This window comes from Oryctolagus cuniculus, chromosome 5, assembly GCF_964237555.1.
Source record: "Oryctolagus cuniculus chromosome 5, mOryCun1.1, whole genome shotgun sequence".
In the NCBI taxonomy this organism is placed as follows: domain Eukaryota; kingdom Metazoa; phylum Chordata; class Mammalia; order Lagomorpha; family Leporidae; genus Oryctolagus; species Oryctolagus cuniculus.
This window is the reverse complement of record NC_091436.1, coordinates 15,080,091-15,095,924: the sequence shown is the minus strand read 5'-3', so window position 1 is coordinate 15,095,924 and position 15,834 is coordinate 15,080,091. Positions and strand designations below refer to the sequence as shown.

At 34.6% G+C, this 15,834-nt stretch overlaps 1 protein-coding gene across 1 annotated transcript; it reads left to right on the top strand.

Moving 5' to 3' along the window:
* Positions 1-3,247: 3,247 nt before the first annotated feature.
* VIP (vasoactive intestinal peptide) lies at positions 3,248-11,758 on the top strand. Its single transcript, XM_008263707.4, has 7 exons — positions 3,248-3,412; positions 4,553-4,669; positions 6,435-6,545; positions 7,453-7,557; positions 8,260-8,391; positions 9,180-9,268; positions 10,942-11,758. Exons 2-6 carry the CDS (start codon positions 4,563-4,565, stop codon positions 9,223-9,225), a joined length of 501 nt encoding a protein of 166 aa, XP_008261929.2. The 5' UTR covers positions 3,248-3,412; positions 4,553-4,562; the 3' UTR covers positions 9,226-9,268; positions 10,942-11,758.
* The last annotated feature ends 4,076 nt before the right edge of the window (positions 11,759-15,834 follow it).

The following is a 15,834-nucleotide window of genomic DNA, read 5'->3' as shown; positions in this document are numbered from 1 at the left end:
AAATCCAAGCAGCAGCCAACAGACCATGGATTGTAGTAGGTCTTAAGGTCTGCCTCCAGAAAATAAGAAGCAAAGTGGAGAACAGCAGAGAGCAGATCCAAAAGGAAACTGGAAAATGTTCAGCAGAAGGAACAGCTGAGTGTGCGTCCTGTGCCATCAAGTGTGTTCCGAAGGGAAGTCAGATCTCAGGGGTTAGGAGCTGATGTTTGGCACAGTGGGTTGAGGTGCCAGCATCCCATACATGGGTGCCTGGGTTAAAGTCATGGCTCTGCGCTCAATTCCAGCTTCCTTCTAATTCACACCCTGGAAGGCAGCAGGTGATGGTTCAAGTACTTCTGTTTCTGTCATGCACATGGGTGATCCACATTGATTTCTGGACCCCTGACTTTGGTCTGACCTCTGGCTGTTGCAGGCATTTAGGAGGGGAATGAATAGATGGAAAATCTCTCTGCCTTTCAAATAAATAAAAATTAATTAAAATACAAAAACATAGGTGCACTGGGGTGTCATAGAGGGCTGAAGCAAATGAAATACATGCATGTACCATTCAGTTATATTGTAATATATACAATATTGATATTATAAAATATGTTATACATTCAATACATGTACACGTATCCTAACATAAGTTACAGAAAACTATAAGAACTAAGAATAGTAAAGCAAACAAAGAACTTCCATGTCTTACAAACAGGAGTTTCTACACCAAGAACTGGCAAACTGTTTTTGTGAAGGACCAAATAACAAATATTTCAGTCTTTATAAAATATACAGTCTTCTTTGCGACTGCTGAACTCTGCTGTTGTAACACAAAAGCAATCCTAGACCACACATATATGATGAGCATCTTCATGTTCCAAAAAACTATTTTATGGACACTGACATTTAAATTTCACATAATTTTCATATGTAACAAAACCACTCATTAATTTTTTAACCATTTAAAATATGAATACCATTCTTAGCTTGAGGGACATAAAAAACAGAGGGATGGGCCTTTCGGGCTTTTAGCCAATAGTTGAAGCCCTCAGATCAAGGCTTAATAATTCAGAGTTTTCACGGCACGTCTCATGGCACATTCTGGTCTCGTGGCTGGGTATGAGTTAGGGTGAGTTAGTTAGACAGGCAAACTGCCACACAGAGGCATGGCTTGGGAAAATAATCCCTGAGAGGATGAAGAGCCTCCATTAGCTTTTGCACTGGCAATCAGAGTGATTCTGAATTTCTGCCAATCTCCTGACCTTGAAAACCCCTTCCAACTGATCTCCCTGTATCTAATTTGTTTCATTTTGACATATCTTTCCATAATTTACCCAACTCTGGCAAAATTCATTTCCTACTTTTTGGAAAGATAAAGCAGATTTAGCTGCATTTGCTGAGTGCTATTATAAAATATTCTAGATAAATTTAATTTCAGTATTTTTTCTTATGATTATTTTTCTGGAAGCATCTATAATTCGACTGGTTAAAGATTCATTTACACCTCATTTCCTTGAAAGAAGAGAAAAAGTACTCAGATGATTTTATTAAAATCTATGAATTAAGACTTTGAACCTGCAGATGGTGCTGTGATCCTATTTTGAAATAGCTTTGATTTCTAGTTTAAATTCATTAGAAAAAAAATGCAGGTCTTTACTTTAGTGTTTTTTTTTCTACCAAAAAGTAATAAAATTCAATTCATCTCTTTATTTTTATGTTTTATTATTATAATGGGAGAAAACATCTACTTCGACCAAAGTAATAATGAATTTTGTTTTTTCTTCTATATAATTTCAGCTTGTCATTCAGCATCAATTGTCTGTAACTCCCAATCAACTTACATTGCTGTTGCTGTTCTTAAATAAAATTGATTCACTGAGGATTGGGTGACGAAAAGCTAAAGATAAAAAATTCCATATGAGAACCATTTCAACCTCTAGTTTGTAATAATCAGGTAAAAAAAGATTTCCTGGAATTAAGCCACAGGAACTCTGGTTTAAGTCAGAGCTGTCAACTGGGAAACAAATTTCCAGACATTTTGAAATTTAATTCATTTAATTTTTCTTGTAACTGGATTATAAAATATGATTAAGCATAGCAAGATATTCTGGATCAGTCTGACTTTGAATGAAGCAAATAGATACTAAAATGTTAAAGAAGAAAGAAGGTTTTACAGCCATTCTCCCTTGTGGAACATACAAATAAAAAATTTAAAAGAATACACTCATTAGGAATTTTTAAATAAAAGGAAAGATAGTATTTTCTTTTGTTGTACACAAAATTGTTCCTGTAGTTCCACTTTTATCTCAAATTCTGATTGAATGTACACTAAGCCACTGTAATCAAGGAACTCACAAGAAGAAATTAAGTATTTATCAAAATGCTCTACAAATGCAAATAAATCTTTGAACATAATTTAAAGTGATTGAATCAGAAATTTCCAAAAACTATTGCACACATATGTGTGTGTTGGGGGAGTGGGAGTAGAAAGTGAAATAATTCTACATAGTGCAAGCATTTATAAAGTGATATAGATAATTATTAAAAGGAAGAGAAATTCAGTGCTTTGAGGGATAGAGTCTGAGAAGAATTTTAGGAGTGATCATTTGATATCATATTGAGATGTGAATTGGGAATTACGTTATTTTATGCATATGTGAAACAGCAACTGCACTACTGTTTCATACAACATATTTTTCTATCTTGGAGATTTTCTGAAAACTTTTATCTTAAGATTATTTTCAACAAAAAGAAAACATATTAATAGAAGGGAAAATTATTTCCAGATGCTTTTAAAATTAGGATAAATTTCAAGAAGGACTAAATAAGGATCTGCTTGAATAATAGAAAAGAAAGAAAGAAAGACTAGGGGAATTGATGCTTTGTAATAAAAGATAATTATACATTCATAAGCATAATGAACGTAAGTATTTGTAGCTTTCTCAATTTGTTCCTGCACATGAAGTCATTATCTGAAGGAACCCCAGTAGCCCTGGCTCTAACACCATAATCATTCTCTTATTCCATTAAGACAAAGTAAATATCAAAACATTTCACATTAAGCTTGGTACATTTTTTTAAAAAAGCAAATTTCCTCTTTTTATCTAAGATCCTCAAGTTACTCACTACAAATTTATATAAATCAGACATAATGACAATTTAATATGAACTTCAAGCCCTATTCATCTCGTGGGAGTATTACTGTGACGTCTTTCAGGGAGCTTTGTGATTGCTCAGCCCAAGTATAAGCCTATAAAATGATGGCTTTGAAACACTGGTCAGGGAAGAGTGAAGGGCAGTAGCCAGCAATAACAGCCAACCCTTAGCCAGTGCTACGGACAGAGAACTGGTGGAGCCTTTCTTGGCTTCGCAGAACTTCAGCACCTTGGACAGCTCCAGAACACCAGGTCCCTGAGGAACGCTACCCAGCAAGGTAAGTGAAAACTTTGCTTTTCCTTTTTATGTTTCCTGCCTGTGGAACTCTTCTTGGGGTATATTAAATTCAGGTCACCTGGTAAGAATAGAATGAATTTTCAGAATTATGTTCATTGGAAGATGTTTTACCCTCCTGCTATTTTGCTTAATACTGATTTTAAAAAATACACCCAAGAAGGGGTTTTTGACTATATATATATATATATATATATATATTTATATATATATATATATTGACTGAAGGGTTCAGTAGGTACATTTGTTTTTGAAGTCTTCAACTTCTTTTGAAAGAACTGTTATTTCTATTTCACATGTTGGTTAAGTGAACTTGGAACACATTTTTTCTCCTCTGTAAGTTTAAATGCTGTGATTTTTATATACAGCAAAAAGAAAACACAGACCTTGTCCTTCTAAGTTTATATCTAGAAACTATTTATAAATGAAGTGAGTGGACCAAGTGCAAGAAAAATAAGCTTTGTTTTTACATATATTTTGTGGCATAATGAACCACATAATAACAATATGTGATTCAATGAGTTTATCAATATTAATTTTCTCTCAGTTAATTTATTTAAACCTAGGCCAAAATTGTGTTAATACACAAAGAAGTAAGTTTATGCTAGTATCTACAACTAGGAGAGGAAAATATGTATTTATAAAATGTTGTGTTCTAGTATATATATGTACATTATATTCATAGATACACACTGTATACACATGTTTATATATAATTTACCAGAGTAGAAGAATATTTAAATACATTATATTCCAGTTTTATATTAACCAGATGTTAAAGGCTTAAAGTAGGAAAAAATAATTTCTTGAATTGATTTCCTTAGAAAATATACTTAACTTTGATGCTACAACTCTATTATAAAGTATGATATTCAATATATTCTTAGGCTAAGTGCCTGGGGAAAGATAAGCAACCAATGAAAAGCATCCTAATTTTTTTCAAATGCTTGTCACCAAGAGAAATTTTCTTCATTTAAGAGTAATCATACCCAGTTTAACTATCTCTTCAACATGAAAACTATTTTTAAACTCCTCAACAAACTTCAGAAATTATTTCTAGACACACAGCACTGCCTTGCTCATGACATGTGGATTTGAAAGACTTATCTGGCTCTCTCTTTAGAGGCACAGAAATGGAAAGCAGACACAAGCCCCAGCTCCTGGTGTCCCTGATACTTTGCAGTGTGCTCTTCTCGCAAACATTGGCATGGCCACTTTACGGAGCCCCAGGAACTCTAAGGTAGGTCCTTTTCAGACAAGTTTCTCTTGTAATTCATCAGTTGAACATTCATTCTTTGTCTAAATGGCAATGCCCTACATGCTATTTTCGACAACTCAACATTTAAAATCGTGAAGTATGCACATAAATCTTTTGGTTTGTGTATTGAGCAAGATGTTTTCAGCATCAAGTTGACAGGTTGGTCATGAATCCTGTGTGCAGGCATGACAAACAGTGTCACTGATTAATTCTACAGGTCAAGTGGTCACATTTCTAAACATGAATGGCAATTTGACTTTCCATTCATTCAGAACCAGTTTTAGATGAGTAATAAACTTTCCTCAGTTCAATTCAGTTCAGTTTCTGATAGAAAAATAGCTGTTTAGCTGCCAAACTCCTTTTAAATTTTTCTAAAGGTCTATCAGTACATATTAGTTTATTAGTGAAACATGCATAAAATCATATTGGAAAGATCTGTATATAGGAAAGATTTATTCTCTAATATTAAAATAGTGGAATAACTTTTTAATTGAGACCCATTTCCTTAATACTTCCTTTATTAGTACATTTTAATGTATTAGGTTAGAATTATAAATACTTAGTTTTAGTGTTTTATATGTTACTATATGCCATACTTCAAATTAGTAAAGTACGCAACTCACAATTAAAGCCTTTCTAACGTAAAATAAATGTATTCAAAGTAAGTGAACAATAAATGAAGGATATGTTAAACTCATTTTTCCTTCAAAGTCATAGACACCACCATATTTTAAGGGAAAACAACAATTTGCTTATTTGTCCATTTCTGATCATTTACTTAAGGTATTCTTAAGTTCCATATAGTGAATTATCTATTAGCCTGTAAGTGTTATCTATGAAATTTGTTTAAAGCTATCTCCTCTAGTTCATGGACAACTTAGTAGAATGGGTCCATTGGAATGCTTTCATGACAAACAAGGAATAATCTGAAGTATGCTAAAGTTTTTGTTACTCACATGACTTGAGATTCACAGAGGACTGCTCATTACTATCAATTTTTATATCATGAAAGATACATACATAAATGCAATGGTGTGCTGGTGGTAAGAATGTGCATATACCTACAAATATAGTCCTATTTCATAGGTAGGCATAACTGTTCTTAGGTTCCCATGTGTCACTGTATTTCTTCACTTATCAGAAGGTCTCACAAATTCTTGAATTCGAGTAACTAGTAATAGACAGAGAGATTACTTGGACTTGTTAAATACAGAGAAATATATCATGCTAAGGTAAATCTTTGAAGTAAAACTTAGATACCTAGAGAGAAAAGTGAGTGATATTCAGCTCTGAAGAGATTAGGGCAAATATACTAAAAAACCAAATACAAAAATTGCTAACAGTTTTAATATTATTACATTTTTCCAAGTTTCTATTTTGTAAATGTTTCTCTGCCTGTAATATTGACTTTAAAAAGTGAATATATTCTTGGGGAAACACATTTACCAAGGAAGTGTACTTTGCTAATGTTCCAAGAGGATTGAATAAAGTAGCTCTTACAAGTTGTACACACATCTTATAAAAGTTTTATAACATTTATTTTATGGGCTAATAAAAGTTTTCACTTCATATTATCATTAATCATAGAGTACATTGAATTAAAGTATGCTATTCTTATATTGGAAATGGGTGATACTTCTCCAAATTTTCAGTATCTTACTTCAAATGATTGCTTTACCATAGGAGGAAAGGAATATATTTTACTCCTAATTCCTAATGTATTTTTCCCTAAAACATTGGCTGACAGAATACAACCGGAAGGAGCAAATGAACCTGATCAGGTTTCATTAAAATCAGATACTGACATCCTGCAAAATGTGTTAGCTGAAAATGACACACCCTATTATGATGTATCTAGGTGAGTTTATTTTTATTGAGTCTTATGTTCAAATACATACTTTAGAAATATGTTTGTCTAATTTTATCTCACCATGAAGCTACTCCTCTAGCATAACAGTACGGGTTTCCTTTCTCTGACTTCATTCAGCCTGATTTGTTGCAGCTTTCGAAGCTATACATGATTTTCATATAGAAAGGTTGTTAACAAACAAACAAAAAAGAAACAGAAAGAACACAGTATTCGCTTATATTCTGTTGGACATAGTTCCGAGATCACAGATTGTATCATCCCTAGTAAAGCTACAGCAAGTTGCACTCCACAATGGAGAGAGTGTTAAGGACACATGTATCTCTTTGTAAAAAGGAGGTGTCTAAGAGTTAGAGCTGTTCGTTTGTAGAACTGTTTGTCTAGAACAGCTTTCAGCAGAGACTTAGTAGCTCTATCCTGAAGTCAAGTATAAAAGGTTCCTCATCTGAATGGAAAAGTTAGTGATGGGCCCTAAAATCCTCTCTATTGTAAAGAGTTTTACAGAAGAAATAAAAATAGGTATAATAGATTTGTGAACGTGACAAAACTAGAATATTTTAACTTTGCATTTATTTTTATTCGTGGGAGTAGAAATAAAACACTGTAAGTAAATAGAAACTAATATATTTTTCAAAATTATATTTCTCAAAAAAGAAATAGCTTTAAATACTGAGTAATATTTAATTTTTCAAAGTTGTATGCCAGAAATATAGAATATATCTTGATAGGAGTTTTTAGAAAATATCTTCAGTTTGGTTGGCAGGAAACTTCCTTTTGGACTTATGTTTTGATGAGAACATTTTTTGATAAACTGATGATTCTCTGTTATTTAATGAGCCAGATAATATTATAGAAAATAATATACAGAATGATAGCTATTCCTTCTTCCTTCTTTTAGAAATGCCAGACATGCTGATGGAGTTTTCACCAGTGACTTTAGCAGACTCTTGGGTCAACTTTCTGCCAAAAAATACCTTGAGTCCCTTATTGGAAAACGAGTTAGGTAAAGATAATTTATTATTTTAATAAGGCACAATATAATTACTCAATGTGCAAGTTATATATTCATTGTTGACAAGTTATTTACCTGCTAAAAATTGATAACTCTTACAGAATGTTCAGTTTAGTTAAATGATTTCATATTCCTGATTAAAATATACTAGGCTGATGAGTTAAGAAAACAAGGTTGACTCCACACACACACTAATATTTCTGAAGTAGCAATCATTTACAAATCTGCAATCAAACTGAACTCAGCTCAGTAAAAAATAAGAAGAACTAGTACAAAGACAAGCAAATTTTAAGGTCAATCAATTGATTAGATGAGAATTCAAATAATTGCTGAGGGATTTTTTTTTCCAGTGGAACATAGATGAATGCTTTCATGATGCTGCTAAAGGCTCCATTTTTAAAACAAACTTCCTATTGACAGCAGAATGCAAACTCAATGCTCCCCCAATTGTTGTAAATATATGCTCAGCTAGTCCAGAACATGTTATAAGGCTGTCACAGTCAATGCCAGAACATGGTAGATCATTCCTTGCTCCCTATTCTTACACAGGACTGCAAATTTTTTGTAGCATTTTTTTGGGATAGAACATGAATTGGATGTTAGAATTTCTTTTTATCTAAGACATTTGGAACATTGGTGCATTTACCATCTTCTGTTGAAACTGTCTCATTTCCTTTTCCTCACATTCCTTAGCAATAACATCTCAGAAGATCCTGTACCAATCAAACGTCACTCAGACGCAGTCTTCACTGACAACTACACCCGCCTTAGAAAACAAATGGCTGTAAAGAAGTACTTGAACTCAATTCTGAATGGGAAAAGGAGGTAAAGAAAAATAGAACTTAATAAAATGGGAAATTATAAATGACTTTGAAAAATTCTGAGCTTCATATGGAGACCCTATCTACAGTATATGAAGCAGCCATTATTAATGTTGGCTGTCACTAGCACAACTATAAATTTTAAAATACTGATTTTGGTTCTTATACAAAATCAATTGGCAGGAAATCTGAGGATGTGGCCAGAGACATCACTGTTTTCTTCAGAGTCCTGCAGCTGATTCTATTGTGGCCTCAGAGTTTAAAATAATGGCTCTAGTTAGAAGCAGGCTGAATCCGGGAACAGGTTTTAACAAAAGTAATGATTTTATAATATATGATGTGCAGTCAATTAACAGTTTGCTTCATAAACATTTTCAATACCTTTACTTTATCTAATCGAATCATAAAATAGTTTGTATGTGTGGATTCAGTAAAATTTATGTCTCCCTGTGGTGTGTAAATAATGGGCACAATACATAGGGAATGGAGTGCTCTCTCTCTTTATATCAATTATTTTGGTTTACTTGCTTAATTGTAAGGATAATTCTGTTAGGTGAGACAAGAAAATCTTCTGCTCTTTGCACTTTAAATGAAATTCTTTAGGAATAATTTAGACAGTCTGAAATTGAGAAACAATTCATACATAATAACTAACCTCAAAGATAATCGGTTGGTGCTAGTGTACTCTACAGAATACTGAGAATAATCATGTTGTGGTGCCATCATTGTTTCCTTATAACCTTTCCCATCTAAGAGCCTCAACATGTACAATTGTCCTTTCCTGTTCTGCAGCATTGAGGGCGAACCTCTCGATTTTCCTGACGAGTTAGAGAAATGATGAAAGTGCTCTTTGCCGCAAAGTTGATGACAACTTCCCAATGGTGGGTATATCTGTGCATTCTTACCATGCTCTCATATCACCTAATTATATCAATAGGTAAAAGTCACACAATTCAAAAAAATCTTGGAGTTTAGCAATCTCTCTTCATGAGACCTCATCTAAGAAAGACACTATTACCTGAAGAGGACCTCAACCCAGTGAAGAGCTTTAAAGGATTCATGCAATGTTCTGATCAGTAAAAAGAGAATGCTCATAGTGAATAGTTTGTATTTAAATGATACTCCTCTTTACTCAGACGATCTGCTATCCTTGTGAAAAACAGAGGAACTTAACTCTTACTCCATGAGAAAAAGCTTTCTTTTGGAGAATCAAACTGTGTTCCTTGTATTAAAGTTTAACTAAGTTTTATTAAGTTTTAATCTTATGATTTATTGTTAACTTCTCATTTAATTTAAGTACAGGGAAATATCACCAATATATAGTCAGGATTCTTATCATAAAATAATGCCAAGGCACTGTGATTCTGATTGTTTGAGACATAGCAAACTCCATGCAGTAAAAGTCACAATTAGCTTGTTTCATACATAAAGTGTGTGTATGCACCTTGACTCCAGCAGCAATGTAACATTTTTTGAGTAGAGAAAACACACACAGGTTTTTTCCTTTGTAAAATGATAAACTATTATCAAAAGTGTTTTTTGTAAACATGGTACAAGATATATTTCTTTCCTGAGTTACATTACATTAATGTATACATTAGCTCATAAAAATCTATTTTTAATATTTGCCAAGTACTCAAAATTCAGGTCATCATCATATCAAAAGTTAGCAACTTTTTCTCTAAGAGATTATAGAATCATATTTTTGGTTCTGTGGGCTGTATGCTTCTGTTACAACTGCTTAACTCTGCTGTAGCATGAAAGCAGTTGCAGATAATGTGCAAAAAATTGGGAGTGGTTGTGTTCCAATAAGACTTTGTAACCAGAAGGTAAGAGTCCAGCTCCTGTTAGGTCCAGATTCAACTAGCTCTGTGCTCAGACAAAAGCAACTCATGGTATTACCTCAGTTCCTGGTGTAGTTATCTCAGGTTTTCAAAAAGGTTATCCAGAATAGAAAGGGTATCTGGAGTGGCAACTGCCAGACTTGTTGCTTTTGTACACCGATTACCTGTTAGCCGCTAAGGAAAATACAGAGGCAAGAGTGATGGCCAAAGCAAGTACTTAACATGTGTAGTTATTTCAGAAAAGCAAGCCCTTTGCACAAAGATAGAAGGTAATTACATTAGGCTTCTCAAAAAATATTTATACAAATTATCCTCCAACAGATTAAGAAATACTGTAGGTACTAAAATATAAAAGTAGGTCAACCACTGTGTCCTTTGCAAATTTTAAGATCATTTAAAAGATTCCATCCTCTGTTTTTTTTTATCCAAGGGTAGCTTTGGAAAAGTTCTTTGAACAGGAAATTTGTGGGATATCCATTTCTGAATATTACAAAACAGATAGTTATTAGTGAGTAAAGCTCCTCCTTTATGACAATAATTCTCTGGAAGGTGCTCTTTTGATTTATTCCAGAACATGTTCCCCTACCACAGATGTTGACAAGGGACAAAGAGAAATATATGTCTACTATATGAGTGGATGAGTGAATTAAATTGAGGTGCTGTAAATAAAAATATCTTGATGTTTAAGGCATGAATTCTTTCTTTTTCAGAATTCTTGGAGGAAAATGATAGACAAAGTAATCACATTTTGAGTTCTACATGAGTAATTCAAGAAAACAAATTCAATGTCAAACCAAATAAATTATATTGTGTTGTGAATGTCATGATTTGTTTTATTCTAATGTAATAACTGTGATGTTTACATTGTAAATATTATTTCAGAATTTAAAAATTTGTCTTAGCTCACAAGAGCTTGTAATTTCATATGCTCTATATTCTTTCTAACAAAAATATATTTAGTGATAAGTAGCTATTAGGGTAATTAGAACTACATGAGGCTTTTGGGATGGGTAGCAATAGAACAAAATCAATGTGTTTATTTATAGAGTATACTTAACTACTCAGAAGAGTAGATCAGATAATTAGTGTGTCTAAATTTGAATGTTAAGCAGATTGAATGCTATGTTAAATAAATCTCAAAATATCTAAGAGGATTCCAACAACAAAGATATACTCCTAAAAAGGTTTTCAGGAAACTTTATGCAGTTCCACATTTCTAGTGGGATTAAAATCTCTCACATTTGGATCAGTATTTGCCAGAGGGTTTCTTTTGACCTAATGATTCGACTAAAGAGAATGATGCCTGTTTCTGGTGTTGAACCTTCACACTTGTGTAGTATGTGTAAACTGTGAACTGAATGGAACACTTGTTTTTCAGTAATAAATTTTTTTTTCATAGTCACCCAAAATACTGCTTTGGTCATATCAGCTTCATTCAGTGAAAGTACTTTTGGAGACACAACTATTTTTCCAAAGTGATTGTAAGAAATTAAATACAAAAAATAAAGATCTTTGATTATCATTGCAGATGCTTTCTATTGTTTAAATTCTTTTATGTGATTCCATGTAACTCATTTCATCTCGAAATTTCCAAAAAACTACATAGTTTATGTAATATTTGTGGTAGGGTTCTATTTTATTGTTTGAGTCCTACAATAACAGTAACTTAAATAAAGGAGCCATTTCTTCCTCACATAAGACCAGAAATAAGATATAAAGGGTCAATATCATGGTTCTGTCCTTGGTAATCTAAACCCTTCAGCAACTCACTCCTTCTTTCCAGTTCATACTCTACGTGTGCACATAGTGTACTTAACTGTTCAGAAGAATAGATTATCAGTGTATGTAGGGTGTGACTCTTTTATTTATGATCCAAAAATCACACCTGATGTTCTCATCACCATATCCGCATTCCACCCTGCAGGATAGATAAACAGTCATGAATGAAAAGGGAGTAAACTTCATACTACCTCTCTTTGAATTGCTTTCTTACACTAACATCTCAAGGCTACAGTACAGTCTTAGGGCCATAGGCATTTCCAAGAGAAACTTAGATGGCAAAGAAGTCTGTATGGGAAGATCAGTGTGAGCTAGATGGAAACTGAGAAGGACATAGGATCAAAATTTAAGATGTCACTTGGGAACCTACATCCCATATTGGAGTGCCTGGCTTTGAGTCTTGGCTCTGCTTTCTGTTAATGCATATTCCAGGAGGCAGCAGGTCAGGAATTAAGTGGTATTCCCCAGCAGCCTACATGGGCGACCTGGATTGAGTTCTCAATTACTAGCTTTGGCCTGGACCTGCCCTGTCTGTTGTAAACATTTGGAGAGAGAAGTAGAAGACAGAAGGCAGGAAGTTTGAAATCGAGGACCCCACAGGGCCAGCTCCCTCCAAGCATTTTGTAGAAAGATCTGATCCTTGTCTTCCCTTGGTTCCAGGAATTTGTTGGAAATCATTAGCTTACAGAAACATTACCCTGATCTCTGCTTTGATCTTCATCTGTCATTCTCCCTGTGTGTGCATGCACGTCTCCAAATTTGTTCTTTCTATTAGGACACCTATCATATGAGATTAGGTTTCACGTGAAATCCTCATTTTGAATTGATCTCCCCTGTAAAAACCCTATCTCCAAATAAAGGCACATTCTGAGGTACTGGAGTTAACAACTTTCCCATATGTACTTTGGGCAACAGAGTGTGTCACCTTGGAAAATCAAAGGAAAAATGCTAGAAAAGGAAAATTGGTGATGCCTAAATTAAAGTGGGATTGGCTTGAGTGTTGTCCTTGAGAAGAGGGAAAAAGGCATTGTTATCAAAATGTTTCTGTGATATAAAATGAGATTTGTTTAGTCATTTCTTCAACAAGCATTTATAAGGAGTCTACTATATGACCAGCATTCTTAGATTTATGATGACATAACTGTAGGAAAAAAGACAAACATGTTTGTCCTCATGAAGATTACAATCTATTGAGGGCAAGAGACAGTAAACAAAATAGTTAAGTAAACTTTACATTGTGCTAAAACATGATAAGTGCTATGGATAAAAATTAATTCGAAGAAGGATCATATAAAGGGCTTGAAATTGTAGATGGGTTCTTAGTGAGGGATTTACATGAGACAGAATATTGCTGACAGCTTGGAAAGAAGAGAAGAAATCCGCTAGAAATCTCTGCTAGCATCATTCTGAACAGAGAAAATCAGACATAAAAGCCTTAGGGTGGGGACAAACCTAATATTTTGAGGAACAAAGAGGAAGCTGATCTGGCTGGAGGGAAAAATGATGAAGACAAGATATTCGAGCTGTAATAAGAGAAGCTATGAAGAATCAAGTCACATACAACACTGTAGGGCATACTACAACTTTGGCCTTTAATTTTAATGAGACAGTTCCATTGAAAAATTGATTGTCTACAGTGACCTCCATAGAATGGTATCGGTGGAGTGGTGTAGCTGAAAGCTGGATTGAAAGGGACCCCGCAAAAAAGTGTCTATGCAGTGAATAGTTGAGATCTTCTGCCACAGAGGAAGATCAAAAAAGGGGTAAAGGGATGTGGCATAGGAAAAAGGTGGCCAGTACTCTTAGTGTAGAATTATCAAAAGCATGTTTGCATGCCATCTTAGCCCATTTTCTGCTGCCATAGCATAATACCACAGACTAGGTCATTTATAAACAATGCAAGGTTCTATAGGATGAAGTCCAAGAGCAGGGAGCACCCTCTGGTGGGGGCCTTCATGCTGTTATAACATGGAAGAAGGGCAAGTGAGCATGCATAAGACAAAAAGAGAGGAAATAATGCTGCACTTACTTTCATAAAAAAATTCATTCTTGGGATAACAAATCCACACCTGCAATAAGGACATTAATCCATTCCTAAGAGTAGGGCCCTTAGGACCCGACCACCTCCTGACAATTCTGTTAACACTGTTACATTGGCAATTACATTTCAACACAAGTTTTGGAGGAAACATTCAAACCACAGCACAAGCTGAAAGGAAAGATGCTAGAAAAAGAAAATTGGTGATGCTGGGGGTAAAGTGGGTTTGGCTTGTGTGTTGCCCTTGAGAAGATGGCACACATAAGTGATGCACAGAGAGACTGACCTCATAGTGGCACAAGCACTGAGCAATGATAATGACTAGTAGGGTGTCTGGGTCAAAGGCGGATGCTTGAATAAACTAAATGTTGAAAGCATATGGGATGTCTTTTCTGATTGCTTCTGTTTTCTCAGGGAAAGTTAATCACTAGGAAAATGTTCTCATCTGAAGACCTCAGGAATGTCTTAGTGGACTTAGAGAAATATACATCAAGTTAAGCAATTCCAGACTATATTTATGGAGCTGGCGCTGTGGTGTAGTGGGTAAAGCCGCCACCTGCAGTGCCGGCATCCCATGTGGGCACTGGTTCGAGTCCTGGCTGCTCCACTTCCAATCCAGCTCTCTGCTATGACTTGGGAAAGCAGTAGAAGATGGCCCAAGTCCTTGGGCCTCTGCACCCACAGAGGAGACCTGGAAGAAGGTCCTGGCTCCTGGCTTTGGATCAGCAGCTCCGGCCTTTGTGTCCATCTGGGGAGTGAATCAGTGGATTAAACACTCTCTCTCTCTCTCTCTCTCTTTGCCTCTGTCTCCCTGTAACTCTGCCTTTCAAATAAATAAATAAATCTTTTTTCAAAAAGACTATGTTTATTTATGTTTATTATTTTGGAAGTTGAGTGCAACTAAGATCTCTTCCCACATGTGAACGGCTTATATATATATAATATATTTATATATATAAATATATATTTTATATATATACTTTATATATATATATATAATATGCATTTTTATATATTTATTTATTTTCAGAGCATTCACTGAATATTACATGCCGGTGCATGGAATTTGTAAATGCTCAGGGATTTGTTTAAGATCACTATCCCAGTGGTCATGCAATGATTTGGGTCAGGTGAAGAATGTCCTGCAAATCAAGAAGATGGCAGATGGACCATTAAATTCACCCAATGGTAAGATTATAAGGATCTGAACCTGACAGGTTGGAATGAAAAAGGAAAGGAGTAATAGTAATAGCCATCACTTATTTTAGAGCAGATGGTTTTCTATGGGTTTTCTACATTGCTAAATTATGCTAAGTATATGAGATATGTACCATTCTTCAGTTCATTTTCCAGAAAAGAGACTGATTCATAATGAAAAGATAGCAGACTCTTTGTCCCAGAAATTTTATGAAATATTCTAGAGTCTTTTGATGAGACTTACTTAAGATCACTTTAACACTAAATGACTTTCTCAAATATAACACAATTATTCAGTATGGCAAAAGAGGGAATAAGGCCCAGATGCTTGTTTTATCTTGCTCTGTCCCATGCCCAGTACTGCGAATGGCAAACCTCAATGAGTCTGCATTAGTTATCTTGGGTCCTCCTCCATTCTCAGTACCCTCACTGCAGAAGTTTGCCCTGACTTCAGAGAGTTACAGAGGCCAATCCATTAGGAGGTCAAAGCATGCACCTCAACACCCTGTTTGCCTAAAAGGCACATATCTCTTTGTGTTTTAGGGATGATATTAGATTGCAGCCTTTCAAATAACATCCCTTCCCTAAG

Coding starts and splice junctions, on each gene's coding strand:
- VIP (XM_008263707.4), top strand. CDS start 4,563: ATGGAAAGCAGACACAAGCCCCAGCTCCTGGTGTCCCTGATACTTTGC. Junction 4,670..6,434: donor GGAGCCCCAGGAACTCTAAG/GTAGGTCCTTTT, acceptor ATTGGCTGACAG/AATACAACCGGAAGGAGCAA. Junction 7,558..8,259: donor CTTATTGGAAAACGAGTTAG/GTAAAGATAATT, acceptor CACATTCCTTAG/CAATAACATCTCAGAAGATC.